The sequence below is a fragment of the Scyliorhinus canicula genome, chromosome 2 (assembly GCF_902713615.1).
Source record: "Scyliorhinus canicula chromosome 2, sScyCan1.1, whole genome shotgun sequence".
NCBI lineage: Eukaryota > Metazoa > Chordata > Chondrichthyes > Carcharhiniformes > Scyliorhinidae > Scyliorhinus > Scyliorhinus canicula.
The window spans coordinates 109,997,273-110,014,336 of NC_052147.1; the positions used below are offsets into that span (position 1 = coordinate 109,997,273).

A 17,064-nucleotide genomic window follows, 5' to 3' on the forward strand; every position below is an offset into this window, starting at 1 on the left:
TTTTCAATTAAGGGGCAATTTAGCGTGGCCAATCTACCTAACCTGCACATCTTTTGGGTTGTGGGGGCAAAACCCACGCAGACACGGGGAGAAATGTGCAAACTCCACATGGACAGTGACCCAGGGCCGGGATTCAAACCTGGGACCTCGGCGCCGCAGTCCCAGTGCTAATCACTGCGACATCGTGCTGCCCTTGAACAAATAGAGACCATGGACGAATCCCTTGTTTTCTCAGCCTCCCCTTGCCACTCAAGGCTAGGATGAAGAATTTTATTAATAAAAGATGGGGAATTGATGCAATGGGTTTGCATTTAAGTTAAATATCAAGTCCAAAACTGGAGTCAGTGGGAATCAGGGGGAAACTCTCCACTCATTGGAGTCATGCCGAGCACAAAGGAAGATCATAGAATCCCTACACAGCAGAAGGAGGCCAATTGGCCCTTCAAGTGTACACCGACCCTCTGAAAGAGCACCCTACCTAGGCCCAATCCCCCACCATATCTCTGTAACCCTGTGACCCCCACCTAACCTTTGGAGACTAAGGGGCAATTTAGCATGGCCAACCCACCTAACTTGCATATCTTTAGACTGTGGGAGGCAACCGGAGCACCCGGAGGAAACCCATGCAGACACAGGATAAACGTGCAGACCCAAGGTTGGAATTGAACCCGGATTCCTGGCTTTGTGAGGTAGCAGTGCTAACCACTGAACCATCCTGCTGCCCCCTCAAGGTTGTGGTTGTTGGAGGTCAGTCATCTCAGTTCTGGGTCATCACTGCAGGAGTTTCTCAGGGTAATGACCCAGGCCCAACCATCTTCATCTGCTTCATTAATGACCTTCCTTCCAACATTTGGTCAGATGTGGGGATATTTGCTGATGATTGCATAATGTTCAGCGCCATTCGCGACTCCTCAGACACTGAAACAGTGCAGGTGCAAAAGCAGGAAGACCTGGACAATATGTGGGCTTCGGCTGACAAGTGACAAAAAAACATTCATGCCAGGCAATGACCACATCCAGTAAGAGAGAATCCAACCATTGCCCCTTGCCATTCAATGGCATTACCATCACTGAATCCACCACTATCAACATCCTGGGGGTTACTATTGACCATAAACTGAACTGGACCAGCCATTTAAACACTGTGGCTCGAAGAGCAGGACAGAGGTTAGGAATCTTTCAGCAAATAACTCACCTCCTGACTCTCTAAGCCTGTCCAACACCTGCAAGGCACAAGTCAGGAGTGCAATGCCTGGATGAGTGCAGCTCCAACAACACTCAAGAAATTCAACACCATCTAAGACAAAGCAGCCCACTTTACTGGTACCCCTTCCACAAACCTTCACTCCTTCTACCAGTGGCACATAGTAGCAGCTGTTTGTCGAATCTAGAAGATGCACGGCAGGAATTCACAAAAGCTCCTGAGGCAGCACCTTCCAAACCCACAGCCACTCCCATCTAGAAGGACAAGAGCAGCTGGTACCTGGGAAAACCACCACCTGGAAGTTTCCCTCCAAGCCGCACACCATCTTGACTTCGAAATATATTGCCATTCCTTCACTGTCACTGGATCAAAATCCTGGAACTCCCTACCTAAGAGCACCGTGGGTGCACTTACACCTCAGGAACTGCAGAGTTTCAGGAACGCATCTCTCTACCACCTTCTCAAGGGCAATTAGGGATGGGCAATAAATGCTGGCCTCGCCAGCAATGTCCATATCCCACAAAGATTTGCTGTTTTTTAAAATGTTACCACATTGTGACTTGAAAATTCCAATGCTCTCATTTACAGAGAAAAGTGGAGCCTCACCATCACTATTCATAGTCTAGGTAGGTGGCTCTTTGGGAGAGTCGGCCCAGACTCAGTGGGCCGAATGGCCTCCTTCTGTGCTGTAGGAATTCTATGATTCAATGAATTTGCTTTCGTGATTATCCATATTGAGCTCTTCAGCTGCATTTTTGTTTTTACATTTTATTCCTGTCTCAGAGTTACAAAGCCAATGTGCAGAGCGGACGGGGGAAGTCCTTAATCCATCTCCTTGCCTGCTCCAAAAACCAATTCAAACTCAAATTGAATATGGTCTCCACAAAAGAGGCATTCTGATCCAAGCTAACACGAACAAACTACACCTGGTCTCGGGCTTGATCCCTCACATGATCTTGGTCAAAAGACCGAGAAGCGATATCCCAATTTATTTCAATTGGGCTTCCTCAAAGAAGTTTAGGCCTAAGGTCTTAATTTAAGTGTGCTCCTCAGATTAGATCTGCCCAGTCATGTCATTAGGATTATCGAACCCTTAGATTTTAACTTGAGTGTTTTTCACATGTGAACGAGTTAGAGGGGAAACAAAAAGAAAGAAGTATGTTAAACACCAACTATGGTGAGAACAAATAGTGTATAATGAATAACGTACAGAAATTAACATTCAAATGTTTCCAGGCATGCACATTTCAATTATCATTGTTACATACTTGTAACAATATTGGGGCGGGATTCTCCGGGAACCGGAGGGGCGGGCCGTACCGGCGCCAAGGAGTGGCGTGAACCACTCTGTCGTTGGGCCGCCCAGAATCCTCCGCACCTTCAGAGGCTAGGCCAGCCTCTGGCCAGAGTTGGCGCCGTGCCAACCAGCGGCGAAGGCCTTGGCGCTGTGCCAACTGGCACCCAAGGACCTCCGCGAGTTGGCGCATGCGCAGGAGCGCCAGCGTGGGCTGGCGTGATCCCAGCGCATGCGCAGGGGGGGTTTTCTCCGCGCTGGCCATGGCGAACGTTTACAGCAGCGGGCGGCACAGGCCCGCCCACGGATCGGTGGGCCCCGATCACAGGCCAGGCCACTGTGGGGGCACCCCTGGGGCCAGATCACCTGCGCCCCCTCCCCCCTGAGGACTCCGCAGGCTGCCCGCAGAGCCAGGTCCCGCCGGTAAGGACCTTGTTTGATTTATGCCGGCAGGATTGGCCGAAAACGGGCGGACACATCGCAGAGCGGAGGATCGCCGCGGGGAGCCAATGGCAATGGCCCCCGACTGGCAGGATGCGATTCCCGCCCCTGCCGAAAAACCGGCGCCGGAGAATCCAGCAGCCGGTGTCAGGGAGGCAGGGCGGGATTCACGCCACCCCCCCCCCCAGCGATTCTCAGGCCCAGGGGGGTCGGAGAATCCTGCCCGTTATCTTTTGAAAAACTAGATTGGTTTCAGAGTGGAATGGTTGTGGATGGAGAGAAGTTTTTAGTGTCATCACTCTCGTTCTGACATTGTACAATTCGACTTGTAAAAGCTTTTCAAAGTCACCGAGTTTACTTTTCAAAGTGTTCATCTTTGCGATATGTTGATGATGTGCAGGTCCGATTAATCACAACCTTAATTCTTCAATCAGGAGCAGCACACTTAAATCAGTGTCCAGGTGACTAAGAGCACACATTTATCTTTGCATAGCTAAGCTGCGAGAGAACAGACTCCTCCGATGCCTCCGCAACTTTCCCATGGAAATAAAAAGTAAATTATTCGGAGGGAATTTGAAACTAAAACACTACTGGGAGATCATACAGAAGCCGAGTATGGGAAACAAACTACGCCTACGCAGGTCTGAACATTCCTGTACTGTGGGTGAGCGGTCAGGCAGCCAATACCAGCTCTCAGGACCATCGTGCTGATTTTAAAAATATTTGAAGTTTTTTTTCTTTCCTGCAGTTTTCTCTCCTTCCCTTCTGCAGTCACTGGCTCCTGGGATACAATACCTCAGGCCGTACAGTCCTTCAGTATCTTTCCCATTGACCATTCTTCAATAAGTATCAGGAGGCTCCTCAACCATTATGACATCATGCTTCACTCAATGTTTATACACATACACTGCAAACATGCAGCATACACATGCATTCACAAACATGTACACAGCACAAACATACACAACGCACATGCAGCACAAACATGTACCACATTCACACACATGCACAAACATGCACTGCGCACACATGCACACGCATGCACCACACACACAACACACACATGCACCAAAAAAACACACACCCACGGCACAAACATGCACCATACAGTCACAGCACAAACATGCACCACACACACAGCACAACATGCACTACAAACACATGCGCACATACAGCACAAAAATACATACATGCGTACACAAAGCGCAAACATGCACCACACAAACACACACAGCACAAACATGCACCACAGACACATACACACACTCACGACACAGAAGCACCATACACACATACACTATACAGCCACCTACACAGCACAAATATTCACCATACATATACACACAGCACAATACATACACCCACATTGCAAATCTGCACCACAGACACACACTCATATACACACAGCACAAAGACACTTACGTGGAACACAAACATGCAACACAAGCACACACCCACAACACAAACATGCACCACACATGTGCAGACACACCCACAGCACAAGGTTACACCACACATAAATTTAGGGTACCCAATTAATTTTTTCCAATTAAGGGGGCAATTTAACATGGCCAATCCACCTACCCTGCACATCTTTGGGTTGTGGGGCGAAACCCACGCAAACACGGGAAGAATGCAAACTCCACACGGACAGTGACCCAGAGCCGGGATTGAACCTGGGATCTCGGTGCCCTGAGGCATCAGGGCTAACCCACTGCGCCACCGTGCTGCCCTAGATGCACCATTCATAAACACACCACAAAAATGCTCCACATACACAAACATGTACGGAGGCACACATACATCCAACAAATACACACACACATACCCACAGCACAAACGAGCATCACAGACACACACACAACACAATCATGTACCACACACAGGCGCATAATGAGCACCACATTTGTGCATAATATGCGCACTGCGCATAAATCACATGGACCCACATAACCGCACCATGCACGTCTTACAATCCACACCACACACTCTCACATTTCCAATCAGGGTTATTGGAGACAAATCAAGAGCAGGGACTGTTGGGTTAACTCCCTCTTTTGAACCCCACAATGCTGAGGTGTAATTTGACTGCTGCCATAGCAGGGATCAACTAAAAGAGCCTATCTCAAACCTTGGGACATCCTGCTTCATGTAAATGCTTGCAACCTCTAGGTCAGTACTATATTTATACTTCTGCACATTTGGAAACTAATATGTGTGTAAAAGCAGTATTTTTTATTTACAAAGGAACCTTGAAGGCCATTAAATACAAAGAGACCCAGAGGTTCTTGAAAGCAGGTACACAATACAGCAATCAGCCCTACTCCAAATATATCATTCAATCATGCTGGATGCTTTCCACTCCATCAGGAATGGGTGCTATTTAAACAATCATCATTGGGTTTTAAAATATGGCAGAACATAACTTTTTATATCTCTCAAATTTGTAATCATAGAAGTTTACAGCACAGAAGTGCGCCATTCAGCCCATCATGTCTGCACTGGTAACTTTATGAAGCGATTCGAAACCAATCTCTATGCCCTGTTCTCTCGCCAAAACTCTGTCTTCACTGAAAAGTGAAATGATCTCGAACTCAGCCACTCAAATTGGCAAAACAATCGGCCCTCCCTACAACCTCCTGCACAAAGACATCTTCCAACCCTATTCCCCTCACTTCCCTTTTTTTCCTAAATTTAGAGCACCCAATTTTGTTTTCCAATTCAGGGGCAATTTAACGTGGCCAATCCACCTGCCCTGCACATCTTCTGGGTTCTGGGGGTGAGACCCACGCAGACACGGGGAGAATGTGCAAACTCCATACGGACAGTGACCCAGGGCCGGGATCGAACCCGGGTCCTCGGCACCATGAGGCAGCAGCGCTAACCACTGCACCACCACGCTGCTCCTTCCCCTCACTTTCCTAATGTCAATTTGGAATTGATAAGCCCTAAAACACACAGAATGTGGTATGTTAATTTTGCAAATGCTACCTACTGAGTCACATACCCATTCCCTCCCTTGGTACTCAGTGCCATTTCCAAATGGCATATAGGAAATTGGTTCTGTGTAGACATTCCTGATGCAGCATGTGTCCAGCACATACAATCCGCCAATAAAACATAGAACATAGAACAGTACAGCACAGAACAGGCCCTTCGGCCCTCAATGTTGTGCCGAGCCATGATCACCCTACTTAGACCCACGTATCCACCCTATACCTGTAACCCAACAACCCCCCCCCCCTTAACCTTACTTTTATTAGGACACTACGGGCAATTTAGCATGGCCAATCCACCTAACCCGCACATCTTTGGACTGTGGGAGGAAACCGGAGCACCCGGAGGAAACCCACGCACACAGGGGGAGGACGTGCAGACTCCACACAGACAGTGACCCAGCCGGGAATCAAACCTGGGACCCTGGAGCTGTGAAGCATTTATGCTAACCACCATGCTACCCTGCTGCCCAAAAAGTGACAATTCTGGGTTGTCCCTTATTGCCTTTCTGTTCAGCACACAAATATTCTCCCCGTTCTCCCCGTGTCTTTGTGGTTCCCTCCGGGTGCTCCGGTTTCCTCCCACAAGTCCCGAAAGACGCGCTGTTAGGTGATTTGGACTTTCTGAATTCTCCCTCTGTGTACCTGAACAGGTGCCGGAGTGTGGCGACTAGCGGATTTTCACAGTAACTTCATTGCAGTGTTAATGTAAGCCTACTTGTGACAATAATAAAGGTTATTATTAAAACAATAAAGATTATTCTTCTGCTAAACCAAACCAATGGGATTAATGGTGCCACAATCCTCCTGCCCATTCTGCCCAAAGGTCCCTGTGTCGCTGATAAAACCTGGAAAAAAGCTGATTGTGATGCCTCTTGCAGTCAACTGGACTATCGTAAGACAGTAAGATATAGAAGCAGAATTCGTCTATCTGGTCCATTGTGTCTGCTCCGCCATTCGATCATGGCTGTTATGTTTATCATGTATATCCTCCTGCCTTCCCCTCATAACCCTGATCCACTTATTAATCAAGAACCTATCTATCTCTGTCTTAAAGACACTCAGTGACTTGACCTCCACAGCCTTCTGTAGCAATGAGTTCCACAAATTCACCAGCCACTGACTCAGCCCTAATTGACCATGCACTTCCAAGTAATCGGCAATCTCATCCTTAATAATGGACTCTAAAATCTTACCAATGACTGAAGTCAGGTTAACCGGTCTAAAATTTCCCATCTTCTGCCTCCCTCCCTTCTTAAACAGGAGTAATACACTTTCCAGTCAATCCCAACTATCATTGTTTACGCCCGGGTTAAGCCTGCCTGTGGAGCTGTGCTCCTATTGTGGGCTCTATGCTTTTTTTCCTTCAAATAGGTAACAACGACAACTTTTGTTCGCTGAAGTACGTGTGTCCCAGCCAACATGGCTCCCTTTGATTAATAATGAACTGCTCAGAGGTTCATTCAGTTGACCTCAAAAGCCAGATGCCCCAAATCGTGCTCGCTGAAGCTGGGGGGGAGGGGGGGGGGGCAACAAACCCTCTGAATCAGCCCTGCCTCAGCACAAGAAAAGCTGGCACACAACCCTGAAGAGATCTTAAGAACTGGGGCACAGGCACAGCTTGAGCTGCAGAGTGCCCGATGTGAGGAGAAGTTGGTGAAATGCTTCAAGTGAATCTCAGCGTGTTTGTAGCTATCTTTGGATGTCATCGACACACTTCACCAAAGCTCCCACTGGCCAAACCTGAATTTTGTGGATGCCATGGATTCCGAGGTACAGCCCCAACCATAATTCTTTTTGGTTGCTGGACTGATTCCTACAGAGGCCCCAGCTGGGAGACTTCCCCTTCAATTAGAAGTTATATCCTGCACTAACAGAACCCCACTCATACACACATAGCACAGCAAGATTTTGACTTCAGTAAAGTTATTATTATGCCTACTTGACCTATATTTAAGAACCCACAGCTGTTTTATTATTGTTCCTGCCGACAGACTATTGATTTGCACAGACCTCCCCTGAGTTAACTGTAAGTAAGTGAACATCATGGAGAAATACTGAGGCATCACACTGATTCACAAAGTGAATGGCCAATTTGTTTGTTTAGTCCACGGCAAAATGAAATTGAGACGTCTGAGCTCTCAGCCTCAGATTTTATTTCACCACTGAACCAGTGTACAGGAGTAGGAAGGGATGGAGGAGTGAAGGATTCGGGACTGGGAATGTCGAGGAGCGACTTCTGATGGCTCTGCTATTGCCATCACATAACATAGAACAGATCAACAGTGGCCAATAATTGCTCCTGAACCCGATCTTTAAACTGTATGTCAATAGAACTCCTACAGTGCAGGAGGAAGCCATTCGGCCCATTGAGTCTGCACCGACCCTCAGAAAGAGCACCCCACCTAGGCCCATTCCCCTTCCTCAGTAACCCCTGGACACTAAGGGGCAATTTAGCATGGCCAATCCGCCTAATCTGCACACCTTTGGACTGTGGGAAAAAGCACCCGGAAGAAACCCACAGAGACATGGGAATAAAGTGTAACTCCACACAGACAATCACCCGAGGCCGGAATCAAACCCAGGTCCCTGGTGCTGTGAGGCAGCAGTGCTAACCACTGTGCCATCTTGCCGCCCTTGGTTACGGTAGACTTAGAATGATTGCCTCCTACTTGTGAAAGTTATAGGTTTCATGGAAGCACTGCAAAATGAAATGGGCAGACAATAATGGGATTCCCAGTTGGTACCAAGCCAGGAGACAGGGGGAAACGGTCAAGCATTTGACTTGGTGCATACTGTTATGGGCCAAGGTTTAGAGAACCCCAAAGTGTATCATGGAGTTCACCTGACCCACAACTTTTAATAGATTGTGGTATGGGGAGCACACGGCCCACTCTACAAGTGTGGTACAGCAGAAATGCAAAAGTATTTTTTAAAGCAAAACAATGTTTATTCTATGAACTCAAGTTAATCTTTTTAAAACATACAGTGAACATCTTAGCAACCATTAATTCAAATACAACCCCCAACAAATACAACACTAAGTAATGCTTAATAACTTCCCAAACAACATCCAGAAGACAAAAGAAACACCTTTTAACAGTAGCACATTAGGTTTACATTCACTACTGTGAACATTTATAATTCTGAATTCACCAAATGATCAAGAGTCTTTTCATGGCAGAGAGATCAACAGTACACCTGCTCTGTCTGGCTTCAGCTCCAACACTGAAAACGAAACTAAAACACACCGTGCAGCAAACAGCCTAAAACAAAAGTAAAAAGCTGACAGACAGCCCAGCTCCACCCACACTCTGACATCACTGATAAACACCCAATTCTTAAAGGTACATTTATTAAGCACCCATTTCTTAAAGATACTCTCACATGACAATATTCATCATCCAAATGGACAGCTTTGATTTAATTTAATTCTGTCCATTTTGCTCCCCATCTCCTCTGTCCAATCCTAAAGAAAAGTACGCAATATTGTGTATACTTTTCAATGAATAAAGTTCAGCAATAAATGCAATGTGCACCACTCGCTGCTTTGGTGTAGCATTAACCCATTATACACAAAACTGTCAGGAAAGCAGAACATGAAGCTTCTCCAGGCCTGAAAGTCAATATATCACCTTGTCCTAACTTAAAACATAAGAACATAAGAACATAAGAACTAGGAGCAGGAGTAGGCCATCTGGCCCCTCGAGCCTGCTCCGCCATTCAATTAGATCATGGCTGATCTTTTGTGGACTCAGCTCCACTTTCCGGCCCGAACACCATAACCCTTAATCCCTTTATTCTTCAAAAAACTATCTATCTTTACCTTAAAAACATGTAATGAAGGAGCCTCAACTGCTTCACTGGGCAAGGAATTCCATAGATTCACAACCCTTTGGGTGAAGAAGTTCCTCCAAAACTCAGTCCTAAATCTACTTCCCCTTATTTTGAGGCTATGCCCCCTAGTTCTGCTGTCACCCGCCAGTGGAAACAACCTGCCCGCATCTATCCTATCTATTCCCTTCATAATTTTAAATGTTTCTATAAGATCCCCCCTCATCCTTCTAAATCCCAACGAGTACAGTCCCAGTCTACTCAACCTCTCCTCATAATCCAACCCCTTCAGCTCTGGGATTAACCTAGTGAATCTCCTCTGCACACCCTCCAGCGCCAGTACGTCCTTTCTCAAGTAAGGAGACCAAAACTGAACACAATACTCCAGGTGTGGCCGCACTAACACCTTATACAATTGCAACATAACCTCCCTAGTCTTAAACTCCATCCCTCTAGCAATGAAGGACAAAATTCCATTTGCCTTCTTAATCACCTGTTGCACTTGTAAACCAACCTTCTGTGACTCATGCACTAGCACACCCAAGTCTCTCTGAACAGCGGCATGCTTTAATATTTTATTGTTTAAATAATAATCCCGTTTGCTGTTATTCCTACCAAAATGGATAACCTCACATTTGTCAACATTGTATTCCATCTGCCAGACCCGAGCCCATTCACTTAACCTATCCAAATCCCTCTGCAGACTTCCAGTATCCTCTGCACTTTTCGCTTTACCACTCATCTTAGTGTCATCTGCAAACTTGGACACATTGCCCTTGGTCCCCAACTCCAAATCATCTATGTAAATTGTGAACAATTGTGGGCCCAACACGGATCCCTGAGGGACACCACTAGCTACTGATTGCCAACCAGAGAAACACCCATTTATCCCAACTCTTTGCTTTCTATTAATTAACCAATCCTCTATCCATGCTACTACTTTACCCTTAATGCCATGCATCTTTATCTTATGCAGCAACCTTTTGTGTGGCACCTTGTCAAAGGCTTTCTGGAAATCCAGATATACCACATCCATCGGCTCCCCGTTATCTACTGCACTGGTAATGTCCTCAAAAAATTCCACTAAATTAGTTAGGCATGACCTGCCTTTTACGAACCCATGCTGCGTCTGCCCAATGGGACAATTTCTATCCAGATGCCTCGCAATTTCTTCCTTGATGATAGATTCCAGCATCTTCCCTATTACCGAAGTTAAACTCACTGGCCTATAATTTCCTGCTTTCTGCCTACCTCCTTTTTTAAACAGTGGCGTCACGTTTGCTAATTTCCAATCCACCGGGACCACCCCAGAGTCTAGTGAATTTCGGTAAATTATCACTAGTGCATCTGCAATTTCCCTAGCCATCTCTTTTAGCAATCTGGGATGCATTCCATCAGGGCCAGGAGACTTGTCTACCTTTAGCCCCATTAGCATGCCCATCACTCCCTCCTTAGTGATAACAATCCTCTCAAGGTCCTCACCTGTCATAGCCTCATTTCTATCAGTCGCTGGCATATTATTTGTGTCTTCCACTGTGAAGACCGACCCAAAAAACCTGTTCAGTTCCTCAGCCATTTCCTCATTTACCATTATTAAAACTCCCTTCTCATCCTCTAAAGGACCAATATTTACCTTAGCCACTCTTTTTTGTCTTATATATTTGTAAAAACTTTTACTGTCTGTTTTTATATTCTGAGCAAGTTTACTCTCATACTCTATCTTACTCTTCTTTATAGCTTTTTTAGTAGCTTTCTGTTGCCCCCTAAAGATTTCCCAGTCCTCTAATCTCCCAGCAATCTTTGCCACTTTATATGCTTTTTCCTTCAATTTGATACTCTCCCTTATTTCCTTAGATATCCACGGTCGATTTTCCCTCTTTCTTCCGTCCTTCCTTTTTGTTGGTATAAACCTTTGCTGAGCACTGTGAAAAATCGCTTGGAAGGTTCTCCACTGTTCCTCAACTGTTCCACCATAAAGTCTTAGCTCCCAGTCTACCTTAGCTAGTTCTTCTCTCATCCCCTTGTAATCTCCTTTGTTTAAACACAAAACACTAGTATTTGATTTTACTTTCTCACCCTCCATCTGTATTTTAAATTCCACCATATTGTGATCGCTCCTTCCGAGAGGATCCCTAACTATGAGATCATGAATCAATCCTGTCTCATTACACAGGACAAGATCTAGGACCGCTTGTTCCCTCGTAGGTTCCATTACATACTGTTCTAGGAAACTATCGCGGATACATTCTATAAACTCCTCCTCACGGTTGCCTTGACCGACCTGGTTAAACCAATCGACATGTAGATTAAAATCCCCCATGATAACTGCTGTACCATTTCTACATGCATCAGTTATTTCTTTGTTTATTGCCTGACCCACCATCTCGTTACTATTTGGTGGCCGATAGACTACTCCTATCAGTGACTTTTTCGCCTTACTATTCCTGATTTCCACCCAAATGGATTCAACCTTATCCTCCATAGCACCGATGTCATCCCTTACTATTGCCCGGATGTCATCCTTAAATAACAGAGCAACACCACCTCCCTTACCATCCACTCTGTCCTTCCGAATAGTTTGATACCCTCGGATATTTAACTCCCAGTCGTGACCATCCTTTAACCATGTTTCAGTAATGGCCACTTGTCAACAGTTTAAAAATTAATGACGTGTTAATTATTTGTTTATGTGAATTGGATACACCCCATCTGACTTTTAATACTCAAGAGTTGGAGAAACTATCCATTCTGCAAGAATCCAGCCGGGAATGAGGAAAATATAATCAGCCGAGGTATATAATCCATTCAAAGAATAATTTCAGTGCAGAAGGAGACCAATCAGCCCATCGAGTCTACACTGACGCTCAGAATGAGCACCCTATCTCGGTCCACGCCCCCAGCCTATGCCGTAGCCCCACCTAACCTTTGGATACCGAGGGGCACATTGGCATGGCCAATCCACCTAACCTACACATGGACTGTGGGAGGAAACCGGAGCACCCGGAGGAAACCCACGCAGACACGGAGAGAAAGTGCAAACTTGACACAGACAGTAACCCAAGGTTGGAATTGAACCCGGATCCCGGGCACTGTTAGGCAGCAGTGCCGCCCCATTCAGATTCGTATAAAGTACACACGGTTCCCAGACCTACTAGTCATTTCAGCTTTGAAAGAAACCAGAGAGCAGGACAATGCTATTACCCCCTGCCCACTTCAGCCAAGCTCACCGCTCACTTTATTAAATGGTGGTTTGCCCCATCAGCTATGAAACTTCTCAGCAAAAACGTTATTCCTGAAATTATGTTGAGGATAGAACTTCTTTTGCTTATCTTCATATTCCTTTCACCCACTTCTGCTATCCTCAGTTAACAACCCTGGGACCCCACCCTAGTTATTCACCGATATTCCAAAGTTTGTTCCATTAGCTTCCTTTTCTCACCTGAGGAAGGAGCTGCGCTCCGAAAGCTAGTGATTCAAAACAAACCTGTTGGACTTTAACCTTGTGTCGTAAGACTTCTCACTGTGTCCTTTTGTTTTAGCTTAACAAGGACTAGCAACGCCATGAATAACTTTAAATTCCAAATAAATCTTATAATTAAGTGCAGTGCCTATCTTCTCTTTTCCTGGGTCAGTAGAATGTGAGACCAAGGGCCCTTATCATTGTGGGGTGTCCATTTGTACTTGCCTACCATAAGCCCCAAAAGGATCAGTCAGGTATTGTTTGCATAAAGGCAGAAAATACTGGAAATACTCTGCAGGTCCGGCAGCATCTATGGAGACAGAAAGGTCACAGACCTGAAACATGAACTTTGTTTCTCTCTGCACAGATACTGCCAGGCCTTCTGAGAACTTCTATCATTTTCTGTTTTTACTTCCAGAAGCCTCCGTATTTTGCTCTTGCATTATTGTTTGAAGGAAGCTCCATGGTGATATTGCACTCAAGTATCTGCCTGGGCTCCTGCCAAACTTATTATCAACACCAGGCCTTGAAGCAGTGTTTTTCAAACTTTTTTTTTCCGGGGACCCATTTTTACCAACCGGCCAATCTTCGGGACCCAACCTGGCCAACCTTCGGGACCCACGCCAGCCGACCTTCGTGACCCACGCCGGCTAACATTCACGACCCAACATTAATCCCCAACCAACATGACTGAAATAGATGATTTGGTCATTGTTTGTGGGAGCCTGTGTGCACATATTGACCGCTGTGTTTCCTAACTTACATCAGCAACTATCCTTCAAAAGTACTTACTCGGCTGTAAAGCACTTTGGGAACATCTTGAGGTCATGAAAGGTGCTACCTAAATGCAAGGTGCTACATAAATGCAAATTGAAACAGTCCCAGGATGAGCCCGTAGTGCCGGGAAAGACCATTCTATCTGTCAGGACTCTATTGAAATTCGGGGCTTGGTGGTGGGAAAATTTCAGGTATGCCTCCACCACCCTGCTCCCGCCAATATGCATCCTTCCCGCCTCCCTATATCACTATATGGGCCACCTTGCCTCCCAGCCCATCTCCAGCTGCCTGATAAAATCCAGCGCCAGGAGTTTGCATCCCACAATCAATTAAAATCTCTTCTCTTGTCAGTTCAATATGCTTACAGGAAAAACCTACCCAACAAGCAGTTACAAGGCATAAAAACCCACAATGCAAATCAAAGTGTTTTGTTATTAGAATACATGTTAGGAACATGGTTCTGCACATGTGCACCGTGAACGGGCATGCATGCGCAGTGCAGCCACATTATTTTGCCGTCATTTTGAAGGCTGTTCACAGCCAGCATTGTTCAAAGCTGGCTGCTGCGGCTGTTGCGCGTGAATTTGCGCAATCAGGAGCGCCGCGGCAGACAGCTCCACGACCCTCCCGACACCCCCCCGCGACCCACCCGCGGGTCACGACCCCGATTTTGAAAACGCATGCCTTAAAATGCTTGGCAGCACAGTGGCACTTCTGCCTCACAACACCAGAGACCTGGGTTTGATTCCGGCCTTGGGTGACTGTGTGGTGGAGTTTGCACATTCTTCCTGTGTCTGCGTGGGTTTCCTTCGGGTACTCCAGCTTCCTCCCACAGTCCAAGGATGTGCAGGCTAGGTGGATTGACCATGATAAAAATGCCCCTTAGTGTTGAGGGATCAGCAAGTTAGGTGCGGTTACAGGGATAGGGCAGAGGAGTGGACCCAGGTTGGTTGCTCCTTCACAGGGTCAGGGCAGACTTGGATAGGCCTCATGCCCTCCTTCTGCACTGTAGGGATTCCTAATGCACTGGCTTCTCAACATGGCTCAAGCAGTTAGCAATCTGACTTCATTTTCCTTTTACCAGCCCGTACTTCCACCTGCAGATCAAATAATTACTGGAAAAATAGAGATAATCGAGTAACCAATACTCCCTCCCCCAACCTCACCAACCCCATTGAAAGAAAAAACAAAGTTGACCAGGTTAGAAAAAGATGATCTGAACTGGACTCACCATCTCCGTCAAAGACTGGTTGCGTTTCAGCGGTTGGTGTCGGCTTCGATACATCTTCTGAGTTCAGCGTTAGAAAGAATTGAAAAGAAACTACCATTATTTAGGTAAATACTATCTACTCTCCAGCACTATTGAATGATGGGATTTGCACATGGCCCGGCCACTTGGTTGAACGGAAAGAAAAGGAAGAAACCCGGGATAGGGAAGCACTCAGGAAAGACATGCAGGACAAAGGGATCCACTCACTCCCAATACTCACAGCTGTCGATACACATAGACATGGACAGGGCATGCATTATCCAGGAGAGAGAATGTAAAAACAGATGAGGAAAGAACCTCACTACGTCATGCTAATCAAGAGTCAAAACAACCTCAAATATATATTGAGGCTGCCATTTTTTAATGCACATTAGAATTTGAAGGAACTGTCTTCCAATACATTATCATTGCCTCCACTTTTGTGACCAAAAATGAAATAGACGTATCGCAGACAAAACAAATCTCCGAATATTTGCTTTAACCCAAATTCATCCTGAAAGAAATTTAGGGAAGGAAATGCATTCTTCACTGCGTTTGTCAATAAACATATACTCCCTGTTTCTGTCACATTTTGCCAGTTGTTGAACTGTTTCGGGTCTTAGTGCAACAATTTTGTTCTCAGCACCAGAGTGCATTTGACCAGCTTGGGCACCCTTTGTTAAAGGTTACCCACAATGCTTTACTTACTGGCTCTGTGGGTAAGGACTCTGCAGTGATAGTGTTCCATACAATGGTTAATCCTGATGCTGAGCACTGACAGGGTAAGAATTCTTCTATCTGTGTATTGTGCGTTTCTTGAGATCTGCTCTTTATGCTAATCGCACAGCTGGGACAACCCTTGCGGCCACGGTATCCTGAGGTGGATGGAGGGAAGAGCCATCCATAGGTTTCCACATATCATCCAGGATTGACCAGCAGTCGTCAGGAATTGAATCGCCATCTCTCAAATACTGCTGCCAGAAGTCGAGGTGGACAATAGTGCTATTAAATATTAATTTCCTTCCAATCCTCCAGTTGTTTAGTGATAAAATATTGGAGGCAGTGGGGAAAAAATGCTGTTGAACAGCCCAAGTGGGAGGCCATTTGATGGATCCGCCAGAAATGTGTCTAACCAGAGCTGATTATCCTATTCCCAAAACCATCAATGGCAAAAGCCTCTCTACCATCTACAAGGCACAAGTCAGGAGTGATGGAATACTCTCCACTTGCCTGGATTAGTGAGGCTCCAATAACACTCAAGAAACACGACACCATCCAGGATAAAAAAGCCCACTTGTTTGTTGCCCCATTCATAACCTTCAACATCCACTCCCTCCACCATCGGCGCACAGTAGTAGCAGTGTGCACCATCTACAAGGTACACTGCAGCAACTCACCAAGGCTCCTTCAGCAGAACCTTCTTAACCCATGATGTCAGTCACCCAGAAGAACAAATGTGCGTGGGTTCAATATCACCCACAAGTTCCCCTCCAAGTCACTCACCATTCTTCGCTGTTTCTGCGTCAAAATCCTGAAAGCCTCCTCCTAACAGCACTGTGGGTGTACCTACACCACATGAATGACAGTGATTCAAGAAGGCAGATCACCATCACCTTCTCAAGGGCAATTAGGGATGGGTAATAAATGCTGGCCTAACCAATGGCATCCACATCTTATGATTTTAAAAAGCTACCGGGTAGCATGTCTATGTGTGGATCTTTGAGCAAGAGGAACATCGGGGTCAGCTGTGTTAGTTTCCAAATGATACTCACTGACAGTGTGGAGAACAGCCACATAATTGTGAATTGG

The 17,064-nt window shown here is 46.0% G+C and overlaps 1 protein-coding gene across 3 annotated transcripts in view; it reads right to left on the reverse strand.

Annotated features, from left to right (window-relative positions):
* The window catches only part of smoc1 (SPARC related modular calcium binding 1), a 288,182-nt gene that overhangs the window by 179,951 nt on the left and 91,167 nt on the right, over window positions 1-17,064 (reverse strand). For 2 of the 3 annotated variants that reach the window (XM_038784692.1, XM_038784682.1), the window contains exon 6: window positions 15,238-15,327. In XM_038784692.1, coding sequence (XP_038640620.1) covers window positions 15,238-15,327 — 90 coding nt within the window. The remainder of the gene's footprint in view (window positions 1-15,237; window positions 15,328-17,064) is intronic. The other variant, XM_038784701.1, reaches the window with a different exon arrangement.